At 42.0% G+C, this 17,478-nt stretch overlaps 1 protein-coding gene across 1 annotated transcript in view; it reads right to left on the minus strand.

Annotated features, from left to right (window-relative positions):
- The window catches only part of LOC107282449 (protein tweety homolog 1-like), a gene marked incomplete at its 5' end in the record, with an annotated part of 85,342 nt that overhangs the window by 40,973 nt on the left and 26,891 nt on the right, over positions 1–17,478 (minus strand). The window contains one exon of the mRNA XM_015810226.1: positions 15,355–15,527. Within this exon, the coding sequence (XP_015665712.1) occupies positions 15,355–15,527 (173 nt within the window). The remainder of the gene's footprint in view (positions 1–15,354; positions 15,528–17,478) is intronic.

Consider the following 17,478-nt stretch of genomic DNA (forward strand, 5'->3'; position numbering starts at 1 on the left):
CAAGCAGGTAATCGGTCATTTCATGGGCAGCTGGAGAGATAAACTGGGGTGGTGAGGAAATGATGAATGATGTGTTGTGACATTGTGTTTCTTTCATACTTGCATGGAACATCACAACACAAGTATAAATAGGCAGATTTTTTTTTTGTCATTCTGGCATCATGATCATCATCATCATCATCATCACAGTTTGTAGCAGACATCAGTGGTTCAATGGTAACGCAGATCTTACTTCAACCTTCATGTAGGTTTGAAAATACAGGTAGTCCTTGACTTATGACCACAACTGAGCCCAACATCTCTGTTGCAAAGCGAGCCAGTTTTTAAGTGAGTTTTGCCCCATGTTATGATCTTTCTTGCCATAGTTGTTAAATGAACCACTTTAGTTGTTAAGTTAGTAACACGGTTGTTAAATGAATCTAGCTTCCCCATTGACTTTGCTTGTCAGAAGGTCATGAAAGGTGATCACATAACTCTGGGACACTGCAACCGTCATGAGTCAGTTGCCAAGCATCCGAATTTTAATCATGTGACCATGGGGATGCTGCAATGGTCGTAAGTATGAAAAATGGTCATTTATTCCAGCACTGTTGTAACTTTAAATGGTCACTAAAGGAACTGTTGTAAGTCGAGGACTACCTGTATCCTGCCTGAGATTTGAAGAGCTGCTATTAATTGGTGTCAAATGGACAAGGATTTGACCTGCTGCTTTAAGAATTAAAAACAAATACCATAGAAGCTGATGTTCTCCAGAAAGAATAGAATACAATGGAATACAATGGAATACAATGGAATAGAATAGAATAGAATAGAATAGAATAGAATAGAATAGAATAGAATAGAATAGGAGCTGGAAGGGATCATGGAGGTCTTCTAGTCCAGCCCTCTGCTCAAGGCAGGAGAACCTATACCATTTCAGACAAGCGACTGTCTAGTCTCTTCTTAAAAACCTCCAGTGACGGAGCACCCACAACTTCTGAAGGCAAGCTGTTCCACTGGTTAATTATCCTCACTGTCAGGAAGTTTCTCCTTAATTCCAGGTTGCTTCTCTCCTTGATCAGTTTCCAACCATTGTTTCTTGTCCTGCCCTCTGGTGCTTTGGAGAATAGGTTGACCCCCTCCTCTTTGTGGCAGCCCCTCAAATACTGGAATACTGCTATCATGTCACCCCTGTTTCTTCTTTTCTTTAGACTAGCCAAACCCAAGTCCTGCAGCTGTTCTTCTGAGCTTTTGAAATGCACCTACTCCTGACCCAGCTGAAATTTTAAAAACGTTCCTCCTCAAATACTTTTCTTTGCCTTCATTACTTTTCTGCACCTAAGCTGAGTATGCATGGAAGACCTGACATCTTCAGTGAATTATACCAGGATGGCCAATGGCAGAGAAACAAAAGCATTCTTGCTGTGTGAAGAGATGAAGAGGACAAGAAAATGCGATAGCTGTTACCTGCAGGGAAAAATCCACTTACCGGATTTTCCTTTTTTTACACCATGGATAAAAATCAGATGGAGGCTGGTAGCACCTTTTCAGACTATCACGTTTTATTAAAAGACTCCCTTGTATCTGATGAATGAGCTACAGCTCACAAAATCTTAGATTAATAAAATGTGTTAGCTTGAAAAAAGTGCTACCAGATTCCTGCTGATTTTTGGCTACCGTAGACTAATGCTGCTCTCCCCCTACTGTGACCATTATTAAAAGTGCAGACAGCTAATTTTATTTTGCTCCAGGACAATTACATTAAAATTCTCAAGAGTCTTTCTATGAAGTTTTGGATAAAACAGATAAACATTTTTATTATAATCTGAGGTTATAATATCTGTCAAAACCAGATCATGCCAAACAAATCTTACTTCATTCTTTGACAAAGTGACTAAAGTAATGGATCAGTGAAATGCTGTGGACATAGTATACTTAGACTTCAGTAGAGCATTTGATAAAGTAGACCACAACCTACTTCTTGGCAAACTAGAAAAATGTGAACAAGATGGGTTTGTAACTGGCTGACAAATTGTACTCAATGTGTAGTCCTCAATGGAACTATATCCACGTGGAGGGAAGTAAGCAGTAGGGTACCCCAAGATCCCATTTAAGGCCCAATACGCTTGAATATCTTCATAAATGATCTAGACGAGGGAATAGAAGGGGAACTCATCAAATTTGCAGAACACACAAAATTGACAGGAATAACCAACACCCCAGAAGACAAACTCAGGATCCAAAAAGATCTTGACAGACTTTAATACTGTATTATATCTAACAAAATGAAATTCAACATAGATAAAAGTAAGGTTTTATACTTAGGTAAGAAAACTGTACGGATACAGACTAGGTGAAACTTGGCTTAATGCCAGTAACAGTAAGAGGGACCTTGGAGTCCCAGTAGACAATCACTTAAATATGAGCCAGCAGTGTGTGGCATCAGCCAAAAAACAACAACAATGCAATCTTAGGTTGCATTAATAAAGGGATAGAATCAAGATCATCTGAAGTTCTAGTACTACTTTACAAAGTCTTAGTAAGACTCACTTGGAATACTGCATCCAGTTCACAACAATTTAAAAAAGATGTTGAAACTCTGGAAAGAGTGCAGAGAAGAGTAACAAGTATGATCAGAGGGCTGGAGACTAAACATATGAAGAACAGTTGCAGGAATTGAGTATGTCTAGTCTAGTGAAAAGAAGGACTAGCCAAGATATGATAGCAGTGTTCCAATACTTGAATGGTTCCTACAAAGACAAGGGGGTCAAACTATTTTCCAAAGCACCAAAAAGCAAGACAATGGATGGAAACTAACCAAGGAGAGAAGCAACCTAGAACTAATTTTTATTATAATCTGAGATATCTCCCTAGAAAATACAAGGAAGGATAGTCTAATAATTAAGAGAATATAAAAATGTTGAAATCTTTAATATCATTCTAACAACATAGACTATGAATTGCTGCTATAGTAAACTGGATTTATTTTTGTTAAGCTTTGATGAAAAAAAAAAATTTGGCTGGGACCATACAGCATGCCAAACCACAAATCATGGCTTAGAAAGTGTGATCACTAGATTCACACAGTATGTCAACTCAAGCAAATATCCCTTGTTTGGCAATGATATATACTGTAAATCTATTTTCTGGCTGGATTCTTAACATCAGATCACCTAACATATGGTTTCTTTGCTTTTGATTTAGTGCATCAATTTAGTGTGGTACATACAATAAATGTTATCCTCATAACAAAATGTCTGTTACAAGCTATTGCTGTGGGAACCATATTCTAGCATATAATGAAGCACTAACATAGTGACAATGGGGATTGCGATGGCTTTAACATCCCCTTATATATATGAGAACATTGTTATAGCTTTATCAAATGGAACCAGCAGTTGCTTCGGTAATAGGCCAGTTATAAATCAGTCACACTGCACTAGCAGGAAACCGATAAAGCTACATTAAAAGAGAATTACCAAAGGAGTACTTATGCTCCTGGTATTTCTTTAGTAATTAAGGACTATTAATAATGATTCAGGATATCATGCTAAACAATTTATAACAGAAAGGGTTTCAAAGCTATTAAAATAGGATAATAACAATGATGTTAAGAAGTATAGAATTGTCCTACTTAGAACTAGATAAAAATGTACGTGGTGGTCACATGACATTTACCCATGATTAAATGAGCCCCACTTTATTCAATGAGTACTATTTCCTGTTTGCAGGATACTCTAATCATAAATTAACCAGGTTCACACAACACAGGTAGTAATAGTAGTCGCACTTAGACATATATACTGTTCCACAATGCTTTACAACCCTCTCTGAGGGGTTTACCATGTCAGCCTATGGCCCCCAAGAATCTGGGTCCTCATTTTACCAATCCTGGAAGAATGGAAGGCTGAGTCAACCTTGAACTGGTCAGGATCGAACTCCTGGCTGTTGGCAGAGTCAGTCTGCAATACTACATTCTAACCACTGCGCCATCAGGACTCACAGTCCTCAACGTATGACCACAGTTGTGACCAGACTTTCCATTGTTAAGCAAGGGAGTTGTTAAAATCAGGGAATCACATCTGATTTTACAACCATTTTTGCCACGATTGTTAAACAAATCACTGCAATTAAGTGACCCAGGCAGTCAAGCAAATTCGGCTTCCCCCATTGATTTTGCTTGTCAGAACCCCGCTGAGACGGTCGCAAATGGCAATCACATGACCAAAAGATGTGGCAACCATCATAAATACCTGCCAATTGCCAAGCACCCAAATTTTGATTTTGTGGCCGTGAGGATGCTATGATGGTCATAAGTGCGAGGTCCAGTCATAAATCATTTTTTCCAGTGTCATTGCAACCTTGAATGATTGCTAAACAAATGGTTGTAAGTCGAGAACTACCCATTCTTTAAGAATAATCAGAGAATATTGTAGTAGGGGTATGTTCCTTCTATTTCTCTTAGGATTACACATCACCTTAAAGTATCTGGTAAGCAGTCCACTAAAATATGAGAGTGCAGTGATTTGCTTAACATAATAATGTTCTCTTAATAAAACAAAATATTGGTTGAGCTCATTTAATATATATACTCATGGTTAACTTGTCTTATGTTTTATTAAACTAACCCAATTACCATTTCATATAGCACAATGAACCTTAAAAATAAGGATTCTAGCCGGGGCCCTGCTGCATTGAACAACTAATTAGCCAATTACTCCTTTGCCTACTATGTCGTGCTATGCCTGCATGCTGGAAGGAAGATTATTATATTGTTTATACAGCTTATCATACTGCTAACTGCTGAGGGGTTTAGGAAAAAAAACATTAACTTAAATCAAAATCTGAAATATTAAAAATGATCTAAAGCAACCATTTAAAACAATTGAAATTAGCCAATAAAAACCAACCATTTAAAAAGCCTGCTTAAAAACAGGTGGTTTCAGGATATTTAATTAGGAGCCCCATCTCTGCCAGGATAAGCATTTCAAACAACTAGGGCAGCTATAGAGAGGGCTGGACCCTATGTGGTTCATCAAGTAAGGATCTGGCAACTGTAGGCAAATCTCAGATTCTCTCAAGTCTTAAAACAGTTTGGAAGTTCTGTAGGTCTTTGAAGGTAATAAACTAGCACTTTATGTTTCACTCAGAACAAACTGGCAGTTATGCGGTGTTTTTAGCACTGCTGTAACATAATTTTTTAGAGTTCTTCCAGGACCAACTTAGTCACTTAGTTCCAATGGAAAATTGAATCACACCAAGAATATACCAATGGAGGATTAAGCTCACCTTGGTGCTTTAATAATATACAGGTGGTCCTTGACTTACAACAGTTTGTTTAGTGACCGTTCAAAGTTACAATGGCACTGAAAAAAGTGACTTATGACCATTTTTCATGCTTATGTTACCTCAATTTGGAATATCAAAATTCAAACGCTTGGAAACTGGCATGTACTTATTACAGTTGCAGTGTCTTGCAGGATGATGTGATCAGCCTTTATGACCTTCTGACAACGGGGAAGCCAGATTCACTTAATAACCATGTGACTAAATTAACAGCTGCAGTGATTCACATAACAAGAAATTAAGGTTGTAAATTGGGGCAAAATCCACTTAACAAATATCTCGTTCAACAACAGAAATTTTGGGCTCAGTTGCGGAATAAGTTGAGGACTACCTGTATCTGGACAGGATGCTATGTGTGTTTGAATATTGTACACTAGGTCATATTCACATGACTCTTAACTTAGTTAATTTACCTTACAATTTGACATCAGATGATCAAATTCTCTGATTATAACTGGTAGAAATATTTTGTTGGTAACCCAACTATTTTTTGCTAATGTCTCGTGCTATTGTTTTTAAGAAACCATACTGTTCCAAGTAATCTGCTTGCTTTCTTTTCCTTTTTTCTTCTCTATTGGGATATGTGCAAATAAGTGAAAGAAAGGAAGGAAGAAATAGTAGGAGCAGTCTCAGATTCCAGAAGATAGAAGTGGCCATTAACTTCAACTCAGCCATCCTTAATCAAGAGAGAGAGTCCAAGATAAGGTAGGTTACATCACACTACTTTGTGTGGTTAAGATTACATCACACTATCATGTGGTTAAGATATTTCATGTTTACCACATTTGCTTTAGTCTCGGCTTAAATCAATGTACTGGCTGGGCTGCCGTGATACACTAAAGACATTTTAACAAAACACAACAGTTGTGTTCATGTAGCACGCTATGCCTCAAAGAAACCACATAATATAACAGCATAATGTGATGACCTGGTTCACACAACATGTTCAGATCACATATGCTTCCCTAAAACATGCTGAACCATCAGTTGCTCAGTCCCACTTTAGAATAGTCCAGAGGTCTCCAAACTTTTGCAACTTTAAGACTTGTGGACTTCGACTCCAGAATTCCCCAGCCAGCCATGGGATTCTGGGAGTTGAAGTCCGCAAGTCCTAAAGTTGCTAAGTGTGGAGAACCCTGGCCTAGTGCATTGGGATGCATGGATTGATCCAGTATATCTTTAAATCACAGAATTTAGTATGCCATGCAAATGCATCCAATATATTGCTCACAAGTCTAAGCCAACTATTTTTCCCCATTGCCTTATATAATATCGTGCCTGTCAAAGTCTCGGATCCAGTCAGCTTATTCAGTCTCTCCTAACTCTTTGTAACTGGAATCTACAAAGATTGTAAGAGAAATGAACAGGTAGCCAGATGGAGCACTACTCTTTAACCTGGTAAACTCCGGACCCTGTGAATGCAACTTCCAGTGTCCCATATATAAAGCAGCTGCCTATGAAGATTGAATACAGAGAGTCCTCAACTTATGACCACAATTGAGCCCAAAATTTCTCTTGCCAAGCGAAACATTTGTTAAATGATTTTTACCCCATTTTATGACTTTCCTTGCCACAGTTGTTAACTGAATCACTACAGTTGTTAAGTTAGTAATATGTTTATTAAGTGAATCTGGCTTCCCCATTGACTTTGCTTGTCAGAAGGTCGCAAAAGGTGACCCCAGGACACTGCAACCGTCATGAGTCAGTTGGCAAGCATCCGAATTTTTATCAAGTGACCATGGGATGCTGCAACAGTCGTAAGTGAGAGAAACGGTCGTAAGTCATTTTTTTCAGTGCCATTGTAACTTAGAACACTCACTAAACAAACTGTTGTAAACCGAGGACTATCTGTATTGAAGAATAAATAGTGTAGCTGAATACATTTGGGGGAATCAGTCTGGGAAAATACACTTTATGGCCTTCCATGTTCACTGGACCTTCTGCTCCTGCTTAGATGCACCCAATGTCTATGACGTGGATAACCCATTTATTAAATAAGGATTGTACAGCTAAGCTACTGACTTGGCAGCAGCAAATTCCATTCTTAAAAAGCAAGAAGGAAAACAAGGATATGAATGGTTTTAGGATGAAATATTTAGCTGATATTTCTAGACACCTACCCACTCAGTTCTACTGGCAGAAATGTCCTAACCTGAACTGATGAGAACTTCTTCTCCTGTTCAACACAATCAGATTCTGAAATAAACTTGGGCAGGGGGAGGGGAACACAACTTCAACAGCTTCAGACACATATGGGCATCTTAATGCTAGAAATGAAAAGCAGCTATGGAAAAGTCCTAGTTTGAATAGAGGATTGTGAAGGAGTCGCTTCATCTCTCTCTTCTTCAGTTTTCTAGTCCTGTTATTCCTTTTTTTCCCTACAGTAATAGAAAAAAAAACAGCTGCTGGGATAGAAACTGTGTGTGGAAAAAGAACTAAAAAAAGGAGAAATATTTAAAGATTAGGATTACTTAAAAAACCTTTAACTCCATGGTTTTTCAGTTTCAGGGCTATTCACATTTTTTAAAAAACACTTGGGGTAAGAATTCCTCTCTTCTCCCATCAAATGTTTGGCTTGTGACTCTCTTATTTTTGAGTTAGTCCTTGATAATCAAATTTTTCCAGCATGCAATTTCTGAATGGCTAAGAAAGCATCCCTTTTAGGATCACCCACAGCTCTAAACTAAGACTTTTGTATAACCATGATTTGTTGCTCAAGTCACAATTGTCAGAGCCACAGATAACGCCCCATCGTTAAGTGTGCTTTATAAATTGCAAGCAAAATAGTATGTGGATCCCAAACCATTCAAAACTCTGGAGAGAGACAGACAGACAGACAGACAGACAGACAGGCCAGCAGGGAGGAAGGTATGAAGGCCAGCTGGCCGGCCGGCAGACAGACTTCTCTCTCTTTTTAATGTTGTGGTTTCTCCTGTCATGATGAAAAGAGTGGCCAAAATTCTTCCCTTCGCCCATCTCTTACAGAACTTAGGACCTGTCTTGTTACTAGGCTGCCAGAAATAAGTATCTTCGGCTTACCAGGCCTTGAACCGGAACCATTCATAAGAATGCCTAGCAAAAAGCCTTCCTGGTAAGATGAAGGTAACAAAGTGTGATTAGCATAAACAGGGCAGACTGTATGTAAAAGGCCTGGTCCATAAGGCTAAAGCCGGCTCTCAGGACACCCCTAGCAACCGCTTTTGTTCTCCGCTCCATGGGCTGATCCTGCCTCCATTGTCAAGGCTCTTTACTGTGGGAAGGAGTTGGAAGGATTGTGTGATGGGCAGAATGTCTTTAAGCAGTCCGTCCCCATCCACCCTTAGCCTACCCCAACTGGGACCAAGGAAATAGACAGAGGCACCATTGTTCCGGCCATGAATGGACCCAGCCTCCTCATGAATGGCTGCCTTATTTTTATGGTTGCTGGGCTTGTTCCCAAAGCGGCTGGGAATGGACCCCAATACGACCCTTGTCAAATCAGGACAGGGATGGGGTGTTGAGGAGGGAAGGGGGGGGAGGACAGAAGCTAGACTTTTTTCTATTTAAAAAAATGGGGGTGGGGGTTAAAACCCTCCACAGTTTTCCCTGCAGAGATGGAGTGGAGGAGAATTGAAGGAGAAGATGGTAGATTTGGTGATGGAATTGGGGGTTAGTTCAATCTCTCTCTCTCTCTCTCTCTCTCTCTCTCTCTCTCTCTCTCTCTCTCTCTCTCTCTCTCTCTCTCTCACACACACACACACACACACACACACACACACACTTCTCTGACTTGCTGGGGGAGGTGGAGGGAGACTGCTTGTCAAGTTTTTCTGCTGGACCAATTTGGGCCAAACATTTGAGGGAAGCATTGTGGTATCACACAATCGTTCTCAGCTTGTGCCCTCCCAACTATGCAGGGTTCTGCCTCCCGCAGCTTGTTAGCTGTTACAGGATGTAATGTCCCACTCTTTTAAAGAGTCCCAGATCGAGGGAAACTCATATAATAGCCCAAGGGATGTTCTGAACAAAAGTTGCTCCCTCCAAACCAAAGATGTTTTCCATCTCTGCCCAGTTAGTTTGGTTGTCTTACACATTGCCAAGGTTTCCAAAACATTTCAAAAGGAAAAGGAGGAAGATGGTGGCAATGAAAGATCTGAAAAACGTAGGTTCAGGGATGTTTGGTGGTTTCAGCCCTATGCATTATTGCCTCTAATTAGTTTTGGATCATTTTTTTTCTTTATGTGGACACCCAGAGTCACAATGGTGCAATGGCCAGCCATGTAAATCAAATGCAGACATATGCACATACATGTGCACAATTGATAGCTTGTCTGTATTACCAAATGCTGTGAGAATTCCAGAGATTTTAGGCACCTTTTGTTGATTTCTGTTATCTGTATAAAAACTGCCCACCTTTTTAAAAATTTCCCTTGTAATACCCTTTTGACTTTTACAATTATATTGGAAGTATAATTTGCAGAATTTCTAACATAGGGATTTCTAATAGATCTGTTGGGAAGGTTGACATGTTGGGAAATGAAACGATTACAGTCAACAAGGATGCAACCTAAGAACCCAGACTTTGATGTATGCAAACGTTCCTTTTTTGATGGTTTTGGGAAAAGAGCGGCTTCATAAAATACAGGTTAGGAAGGAACTGCTAGGAGTGAGGATTCTATAGCAGGATTCACACATTCCAATCTATTGAATAAACTTCAGTTGGCTTTCACATAATGCACTTATCCAAATTCAGACAAATCGGATATGGTTCAGTGCTGCATGTGACTCAATTAAAAAGTTCCTAAGAACAGGTTTATATCTGGCAGAGGAAAGGCCAATGCGGTAGTATCCTCCACCACCTGACATTCAAGCCTGAATTTTGCCTGTCATGTGCAGATTAACTCCAATTTATTTGGCTGTACCAGAGTCAGGCCCTACAGGCAAATCCTTGATTTACAACCACAATTTGGACTTGCGGTTGTAAATCAAGGACAGTTTGAATTTCCGTTATTAAGCAAGGCAGTTATTAAATGAGCCACATCTGATTTTATGACCTTTTTGTCACAGTTGATAAGCCAAACATTGCAGTTATTAAATGACTCATGCAGTTGTTAAGTGAATCTGGCTTTCCCCATCGGCTTTGCTTGTTGGAAGCTGGCTGCAAATGGCAATCACATGACCCTGGGATGCTGCATTCGTCATAAATCCAGGCTGGTTGCCACACACTTTAATTTAGATCACATGACTGTGGGGATGCTGCAACAGTCATAAATGTGAGAACCGGTTGTAATTCACCCTTTCTTCAGTGCCATTGCATTTTGAAACCACCACTAAACAAATCTTTGTAAGTCAAGGACTATCTATGTTACATATTCTTTCTAGCACTGCACTTCCTCGCCTCATATCTGTGTCCTCTATTGGAGAGAGGATCAGGATATGCTTTAATATTGCTTAATTTGCTGATTTGAGCATCCTCTTGAAGCCTGAAGGAGCGGGGGAGTGGAAGAATCTTGACTTCTACTCCAAAAGCATATAAATATATTACAAGTTGGCTATAAAACAACACCATGCTGCTTCCCTTCGGCCCGCTAATGTCTGTTTAGTGAATGCGTTTTGCATTGTTACTATTTTGTAGTAAGTACAACATGATCCTTTTGGAGCTTAAACATTCTGTTAAGACATCCGTCAGCTTCTCAAAAGCAAAGCTGTTATGACCCCTTTACTAGCACACTCTGCTTGGGCAAACTCTGCAGAACAGGCTGCCGAGGGAATGAATGACGGAGTGATGGCAAGGAGAAACTTTTAAGCAGTCTTCCTTTGTCTGAGAACAAACAAAGTGTTAAAACAGGAATTGTAACAGATCCCCACTCCCAAGGATGGGTCCTTCCTTTCAGCTTCATTCATCAGGATGCAGTTCAGTCATCTGTTTTGATTGTTGGCTGTTTTTTTTTGGGGGGGGGGAGAGCATACACATTTCATTCTTTAAAAGGGGATGCATTTACAGGTATCATTATTCATTCCAAGCATTCACTGATTTGCTTTAAAGCACGGTGGGTTTATAAAGACACTGCTATCTGTGGCAAGCTACGATAGAGGAAAAATGACAGGGGCAGAAGGAGTTTGTGACACAAATCCTGTTTTGGGGAATTTCCATCCCAGTGTCTGGCACAGATGTGTAAGTTCAGCAGCATGGTGCATGTTTAATCTCCTGTCTCTCCTGGTCCCACCTGAGGAAATCCAGATCTACAGAGTTGCAAAGGTATACAGGGATTGTAGGAAAGAAAAACTACAGCTGAGATCAAGTGCAGCAAGAAAACAACAAGTGCTCTTCCTTTGTGGTTCTATAGTACACTATTCCAGGGATGTCATGTCTGTCCTTGAACTACTACTTGTTGCAGATCTACAACCTCTACCAATATGGCAGTCTCCTCTTTTTTACCTTTCCAGCTCTGAAGAGCGGACTTTTGATGCAGAAACGATGGAATCCTGATGAGGATTTCAAACCTTTGCCTCACAGCACAGCACAGCACAGCTCTCTCTCTCTGTCTCTCTGTCTGTCTGTCTTTCTGTCTGTCTCTCTCTCTCTCTCTCTCTGTGCGTGTGTGTGTGTGTGCACACGTGTGTGTGTGTATGTGTAGGAGAAGGGGAGACAGAGGGAGAAAAGCTGAAGGGGGACAGCAGTGAAATTGGGGATTGGTTTGCAGAGAGTGCAAGACCTGGAATAACAAGTACACAAAGGGTCCTGGTGAGGATATGATGGGATAGAGAGAATGGGACACAATTTCTTATTCTGAATGGAACAAGAGGCTCATTGTGGCTTCATTTCAGGGGGAAAAAGGGGGGGGGGTGGAGATGATGGGAGATGAATGAGAGATGGGAGAGAACCACCAGTCCGAACTTTCTTTGTCTCTTTGGTTATTATAAGATCTGTCATTTACAGACCTCCCCCACCTATAACTCCTTGACCCGAAACATCGAAAAGAGAATCTCTCCTATAACATCTTAAGGGTGCTTTCGGTGAAACTGACACTGAATCGACGGTCAACTATGCATGTGGAACGTAAACTAACCAAAGAAGATCGGACGTGACTTAAATTAACTAGGAATTTAATCTTACCCTATTGACTGAATCAAGGTGACTGAACTGTTGCTTTAGAAACTCCCTCCCCCCCCCCCAAAAAAAATCTTGTTATGCATGACTGGCTTGTAAAGGATGCCAGAATCCAAGAAGCTGAGCTTGGCTGAGTGTGGTAGATTTATGCATGCATTGTCTTGTGTGTGACCCTTATTTGTGAAATCATTACCTTGGCCAAGGATTAGTGTGTCCTTCCTTCATCTAAAGTCAAGACTCCTTTTTCAGTTTTGCTCAGCTGCTGGTGACTTCACGGCTGTTCCCATCTAGCTGTCTTGGCAGCAGCATGGAAATGGTGTCACTGCCTTTTTCCAACGAGCCTTTTCCATTTTCCAGCCTAGACCAAAGCCCTGGGATTCTCTGGAGAATTCCCATTCAAATACTAACTCAATCTGAGCCCAGACAAAATTGACCAGGTACTGCCAGCTGGCCAATCCCCAATCTATTACTCGCCAATGTTTTGGACCGTAGCTCCCATTTTCTTTGATCGTTGTCCTTGGTGACTATCTGGGACTCAGAGAACTTAAAAATTAGGTAATTTTGGACATAAAAATGGCATCTGTGATAGCTCTTGGAGTACAGGTAGTTCTCAACTTACAACCATTTGTTTAGTGACTGTCTGAAACTACAATGTCACTGACTTACAGGTGGTCCTCACACAACCAGCGCAGCATCCCCAAGGTCACATGATCAAAATTCAGACACTTGGCAATCACCGTGTAATTACAATGGTCTTGGTATCATGTAATTGTCATTTGTGACTTTCCCATCTGGCTTCCGACCAGCAAAGTCGGGGGGGGGGAGCTGGATTTACGTAATGACCATGTGATTCACTTAACAACTACAGTGATTTGCTTAACAACTATTGCAAAAAAGGTCATAAAATTAAGCAACTGATTTGCTTAGCAATGGAAATTCTGGTCCCAATTTCAGTTCTAAGTCAAGGACTACCTGTAACAGAATAACAGAGTTGGAAGGGACCTTAGAGGTCTTCTAGGCCAACCCTCTGCTCAAGCAGGAAATCCTATACCATTTCAGGCAAATGGTTGTTCAATCTCTTCTTTAAAACCTCCGGTGTTGGAGGGCCCACATGCAATGCAACCCTCTGGAAACTCTTAGATGGAAGAACAAATATATGTATACTCCCAGGGTAAATTAATTTTATCAGGTAATCAACTGTCATGATAGCTATGGAACTGAGCCTATAATTTTCCCTCACTGACAACGGTTGGTGGGTTCAGATGAGCATTTCTGCGTCTTAGCGACTTGAAGGTGGGTGGGCTTCACCTCCCAGAATTCCCCAGGCAGCATGGCTGGCTGGGGGATTGTGGCAGTTGAAATCCAATACCTTGCCTAAATTCATGCCCTTTGGATGTGTTGGGAATATACCTCCCAGAATTCCCTGGCCAATATGTCTTTGCTTGTACTATTTAAGAATTATGGGAAGTGTGATCCTGAAATATCTGGAGGCCATTAGTTTGGAAAAGGTTGTTTGAGACACAGGAAAGGGGGCATAAGACCTTTCTATCCAATAAAGGCAAGATGTCTGCCTGATAGGTGAAACCGGGCTCCCATGTCCTAAGATTGAAAGTGAAAGTATGCTGGAGAGAATAAGGATATGTAGCCACCAGGTGGGATCTTACCAAGTCTTCAAGCCACTTGATTCAGAGTCTAAGCCAGGGGTGTCAAACTCAATTTCATTGAGGGCCGCATCAGAATTGTGGTTGCCCTAAGGGGGGGCGGGGTGTGTGTGGCCAAGGTGGGTGCAGCCTACTGGGTGGGTGTGGATGAGGTGGGTGTGGCCTACTGGGTGGGCATGGCCAGCTCTACATCGTTCGCGTCAAGGGTGCCTGTGGGGGCCTGGGCAGGAGTGGGATAGATCTGAGGGTCTCTGGCAGAAGGGGGTGGGACCAGGGCAAATGCTAAGGCACGGTCCATTTCTTCATTCCTCACAAAGGGTGACACCTCCCCGGCATGCACCCAGGGGGCGTGGCCGACACAGCAGGGGCTGGTTCCTCACTGTTTCTAGACGGCCTTGTGGAGCCAAGACTGAATGCATTTCAGCATAGATGGCCACCACAAAATTGTACATTGGCTCCCAGCCAGCCTGGGCCAGGGCGGGGGCCGTTCCCTCACTGTTTTCAGGATGGCTTCACGGGCCACATGAAACCACTTCGCAGGCCGCATCCAGCTCCCGGGCCTTGTGTTTGACATGTCTGGTCTAAGGACTGCAATATAGGTAGTCCTTGCCTTAGGGCAGAGGTGTCAAACTTGCTGTGTCGTGACGTATCGTAAGTTTTTTCCTCTTGCCGGAGCTGGGGTGGGTACAATTTCTGTATGACTCATCCGGCCCGCAGGTCGGCAGTTTGACACCCCTGCCTTAGAACCACAACTGAACCCAAAATTTCCATTGCTAAACAAGACAGTTGTTAAGTGAGTTTTGCCCCATTTAATGACCTTTCTTGCCATTGTTGTTAAGTGAATCACTGCAGTTGTTAAGTGATTGTTAAATGAATCTGGCTTCTCCACTGACTTTCCTTGTCAGAAGGTTGCAAAAGGTGATCACATGTCCTAAATACATGCCAGTTGCTAAGCCTCTGAATTTTGATCATGTGACCACGGGGATGCTGCAACGGTCATAAGTGTGTAAAACAGTCATGTCACTTTTTTCGGTGCCATTGTAGTTTCAAATGGTCACTAAACGCATGGTTGTAAACCGAGGATTACCTATATATATCTCTTTACATCTGTCAAAAATTATTTTAAGGCAGATTCAAGCTGGACATTACAAACTTATCTTGAGGGTTAAACCAGTTAGGTTTTCCTGACACTGAACCTGTTTAAAACCCCCATTTCATAGAAAATGGCATTTGTAGCCTTGAAAATGACAGCCATGGTGGGACGGAGTCTTTCTTTACCAGCAGATGATAACCGCAGCCACGCAGCTCCAGGTGACACAGCAGACCCGTTGTGTCTTGGTCTCCTCCTCATCTTCATTACTGCAGCAGCAAAAGCGGATCAGGTAGACGCAAATGAGAACTAGACTGATGGCAAAGCACAAACCCGAGACGCTGGCCAGAAACAGAAGTGCCTAAAGAATGAACAGAGATTTTAAAAAATAAAAATAAGTAGCTAGAAGTTTTCAGCCCATAGGTTAGGGCAGGGGTAGGCAACCTTGGCTCTTTTATGACTCGTGGACTTCAACTCCCAGAATTCCTGAGCCAGCATGGCTGGCTTAGCATGGCTGGCTCAGGAATTCCGGGAGTTGAAGTCCACGTGTCATAAAAGAGCCAAGGTTGACTACCCCTGGGTTAGGGTAAGAAAATACAGGTAGTCCTCGACTTACGACCATAATTGAGCCTAAACATTTCTGTCACTAAGTTGAGACCTTTGTTAAGTGAATTTTGCCCTGTTTTATGACCTTTCTTGCCACAGTTGTTAATTGAATCAGTGTGGTGGTTAAGTTTGTTCAGGGAATCTGAATTCCTCTTTGACTTTGCTTGCCAGGTCGCAAAAAGTGATCACATGACCCCAGGACACTGCAACCGTCATAAATAGGAGTCAGTTGACGAGTCTTTGAATTTTGATCATGTGATCATTAGGGATGCTGCAACGGTCGTAAGTGTGAAAAGCGGTCATAAGTCACTTTTTTCAGTGCCGTTGTAATTCGAACGGCCACTAAGCGAACTGTTGTAAGTTGTACATTGTACATCCACGTTCTCCTTAGCAGCAAGAACTCTACATGTCTCCTTTCTTTCTCTATCAAGTTTCTAGTCTGTAATGAATGAGGAGATAGGTGTGATAGCATGCAGGTGGGATCCGTTTCTAAGACCGCTTTTTCATTGTAGCTTTTTTGAGATTTCTCCTCGTTGCCCAAAAATAATTGAATGACTTTAGAAGAAACTGTCAAACACTGGTGAGGAAACAATGATCAAGTACTGGTAGGTCAAAATGGCCCAGTATTGCTGTTCAAAAGTCATTGTGTAGCTCCTGTTTTCCCCTCCTTAATTTTTTTGATATTGTTAAAAATAAAAGATGGGGTAAGCCAGGGGTCCCCAGCCTGTGGGCCGTGGCCCGGTACTGGTCCGTGGCCTATTGGCCACCGGGCTGCGGGAATGCCTGGTCAGTGCGTGCACATGTGTTGCCGCATGAGTGCTAGTGGCCCCGTTTGCAAATGCATGGGGGTGTCTGAGCTGCTGCCAGCATCACACAAGCACTAGCCTCCCTTTTGCGCATGCCTGCGGGCACTAGCGGCCTGCTTGCGTGCAGGCTTCAGTGCTGCCACCAGTGCCACCGTGGGTGCGCGTGGGCCACCTGTGAATATGCACAGGCGCTAGTGCCACTGCTGTGCACGCACCCATTTTGTGCATGCGCACGTACATTTCCCTGCTCCTCCCTTTCCCTCCAGGCCACCAACCCGGAAAGGTTGGAGAGCTCTGGGGTAAGCAGTGAGAAAACATGGCTAGCTTTGAAAGGGAGATAACAATCCTCCCCCCTCCCCCCAAAAAAAAACATTCTGGAAAATTGGGCAAATGAATGTACCACTGGAAGCAGAAGGAGAAAGCTGTGGGCAGCTTTCAAAGCATTTGTCTGAGCCTGGACAAAATGCAGCCGCTTTAATGTTTCAAAAAAGAGAAGCTTTTGTGCTTTCTGAAGCTTCTCTTCCAAAGAGTTTACACACAGACCTATTGTACAATGAAAGTTTTATCTGGGAACACTGTTGCAAACTTGGTGCCCTCCTAATGTGATCTCCATCAACAGGTCTCCTTTGCACACATTCATTAGCCCTTCCTATCTCTTACTTCATTCCCTCCATCAAACTGTTTGGACCAGCATGTTCCTCTTTTTGATATAGAGTAGAGAAGTGTGTGTGTGTTGTGTGTGTGTTGGGGGGGGGGGAGAAACCCAGAGGCTAGTTCATATTCCGATATGCCTTTGCCATGCTTCTAGTATTTGTAAGTTGCAATCCAGAGAAATGACGGGGAATCTCACTTTGCATTTACACAGGTAGTCCTCAACTTACAAAGTTTGTTTAGTGACCA

The sequence above is a fragment of the Protobothrops mucrosquamatus genome, unplaced genomic scaffold (assembly GCF_001527695.2).
Source record: "Protobothrops mucrosquamatus isolate PMUCROS unplaced genomic scaffold, P.Mucros_1.0 scaffold8, whole genome shotgun sequence".
In the NCBI taxonomy this organism is placed as follows: Eukaryota; Metazoa; Chordata; class Lepidosauria; order Squamata; family Viperidae; genus Protobothrops; species Protobothrops mucrosquamatus.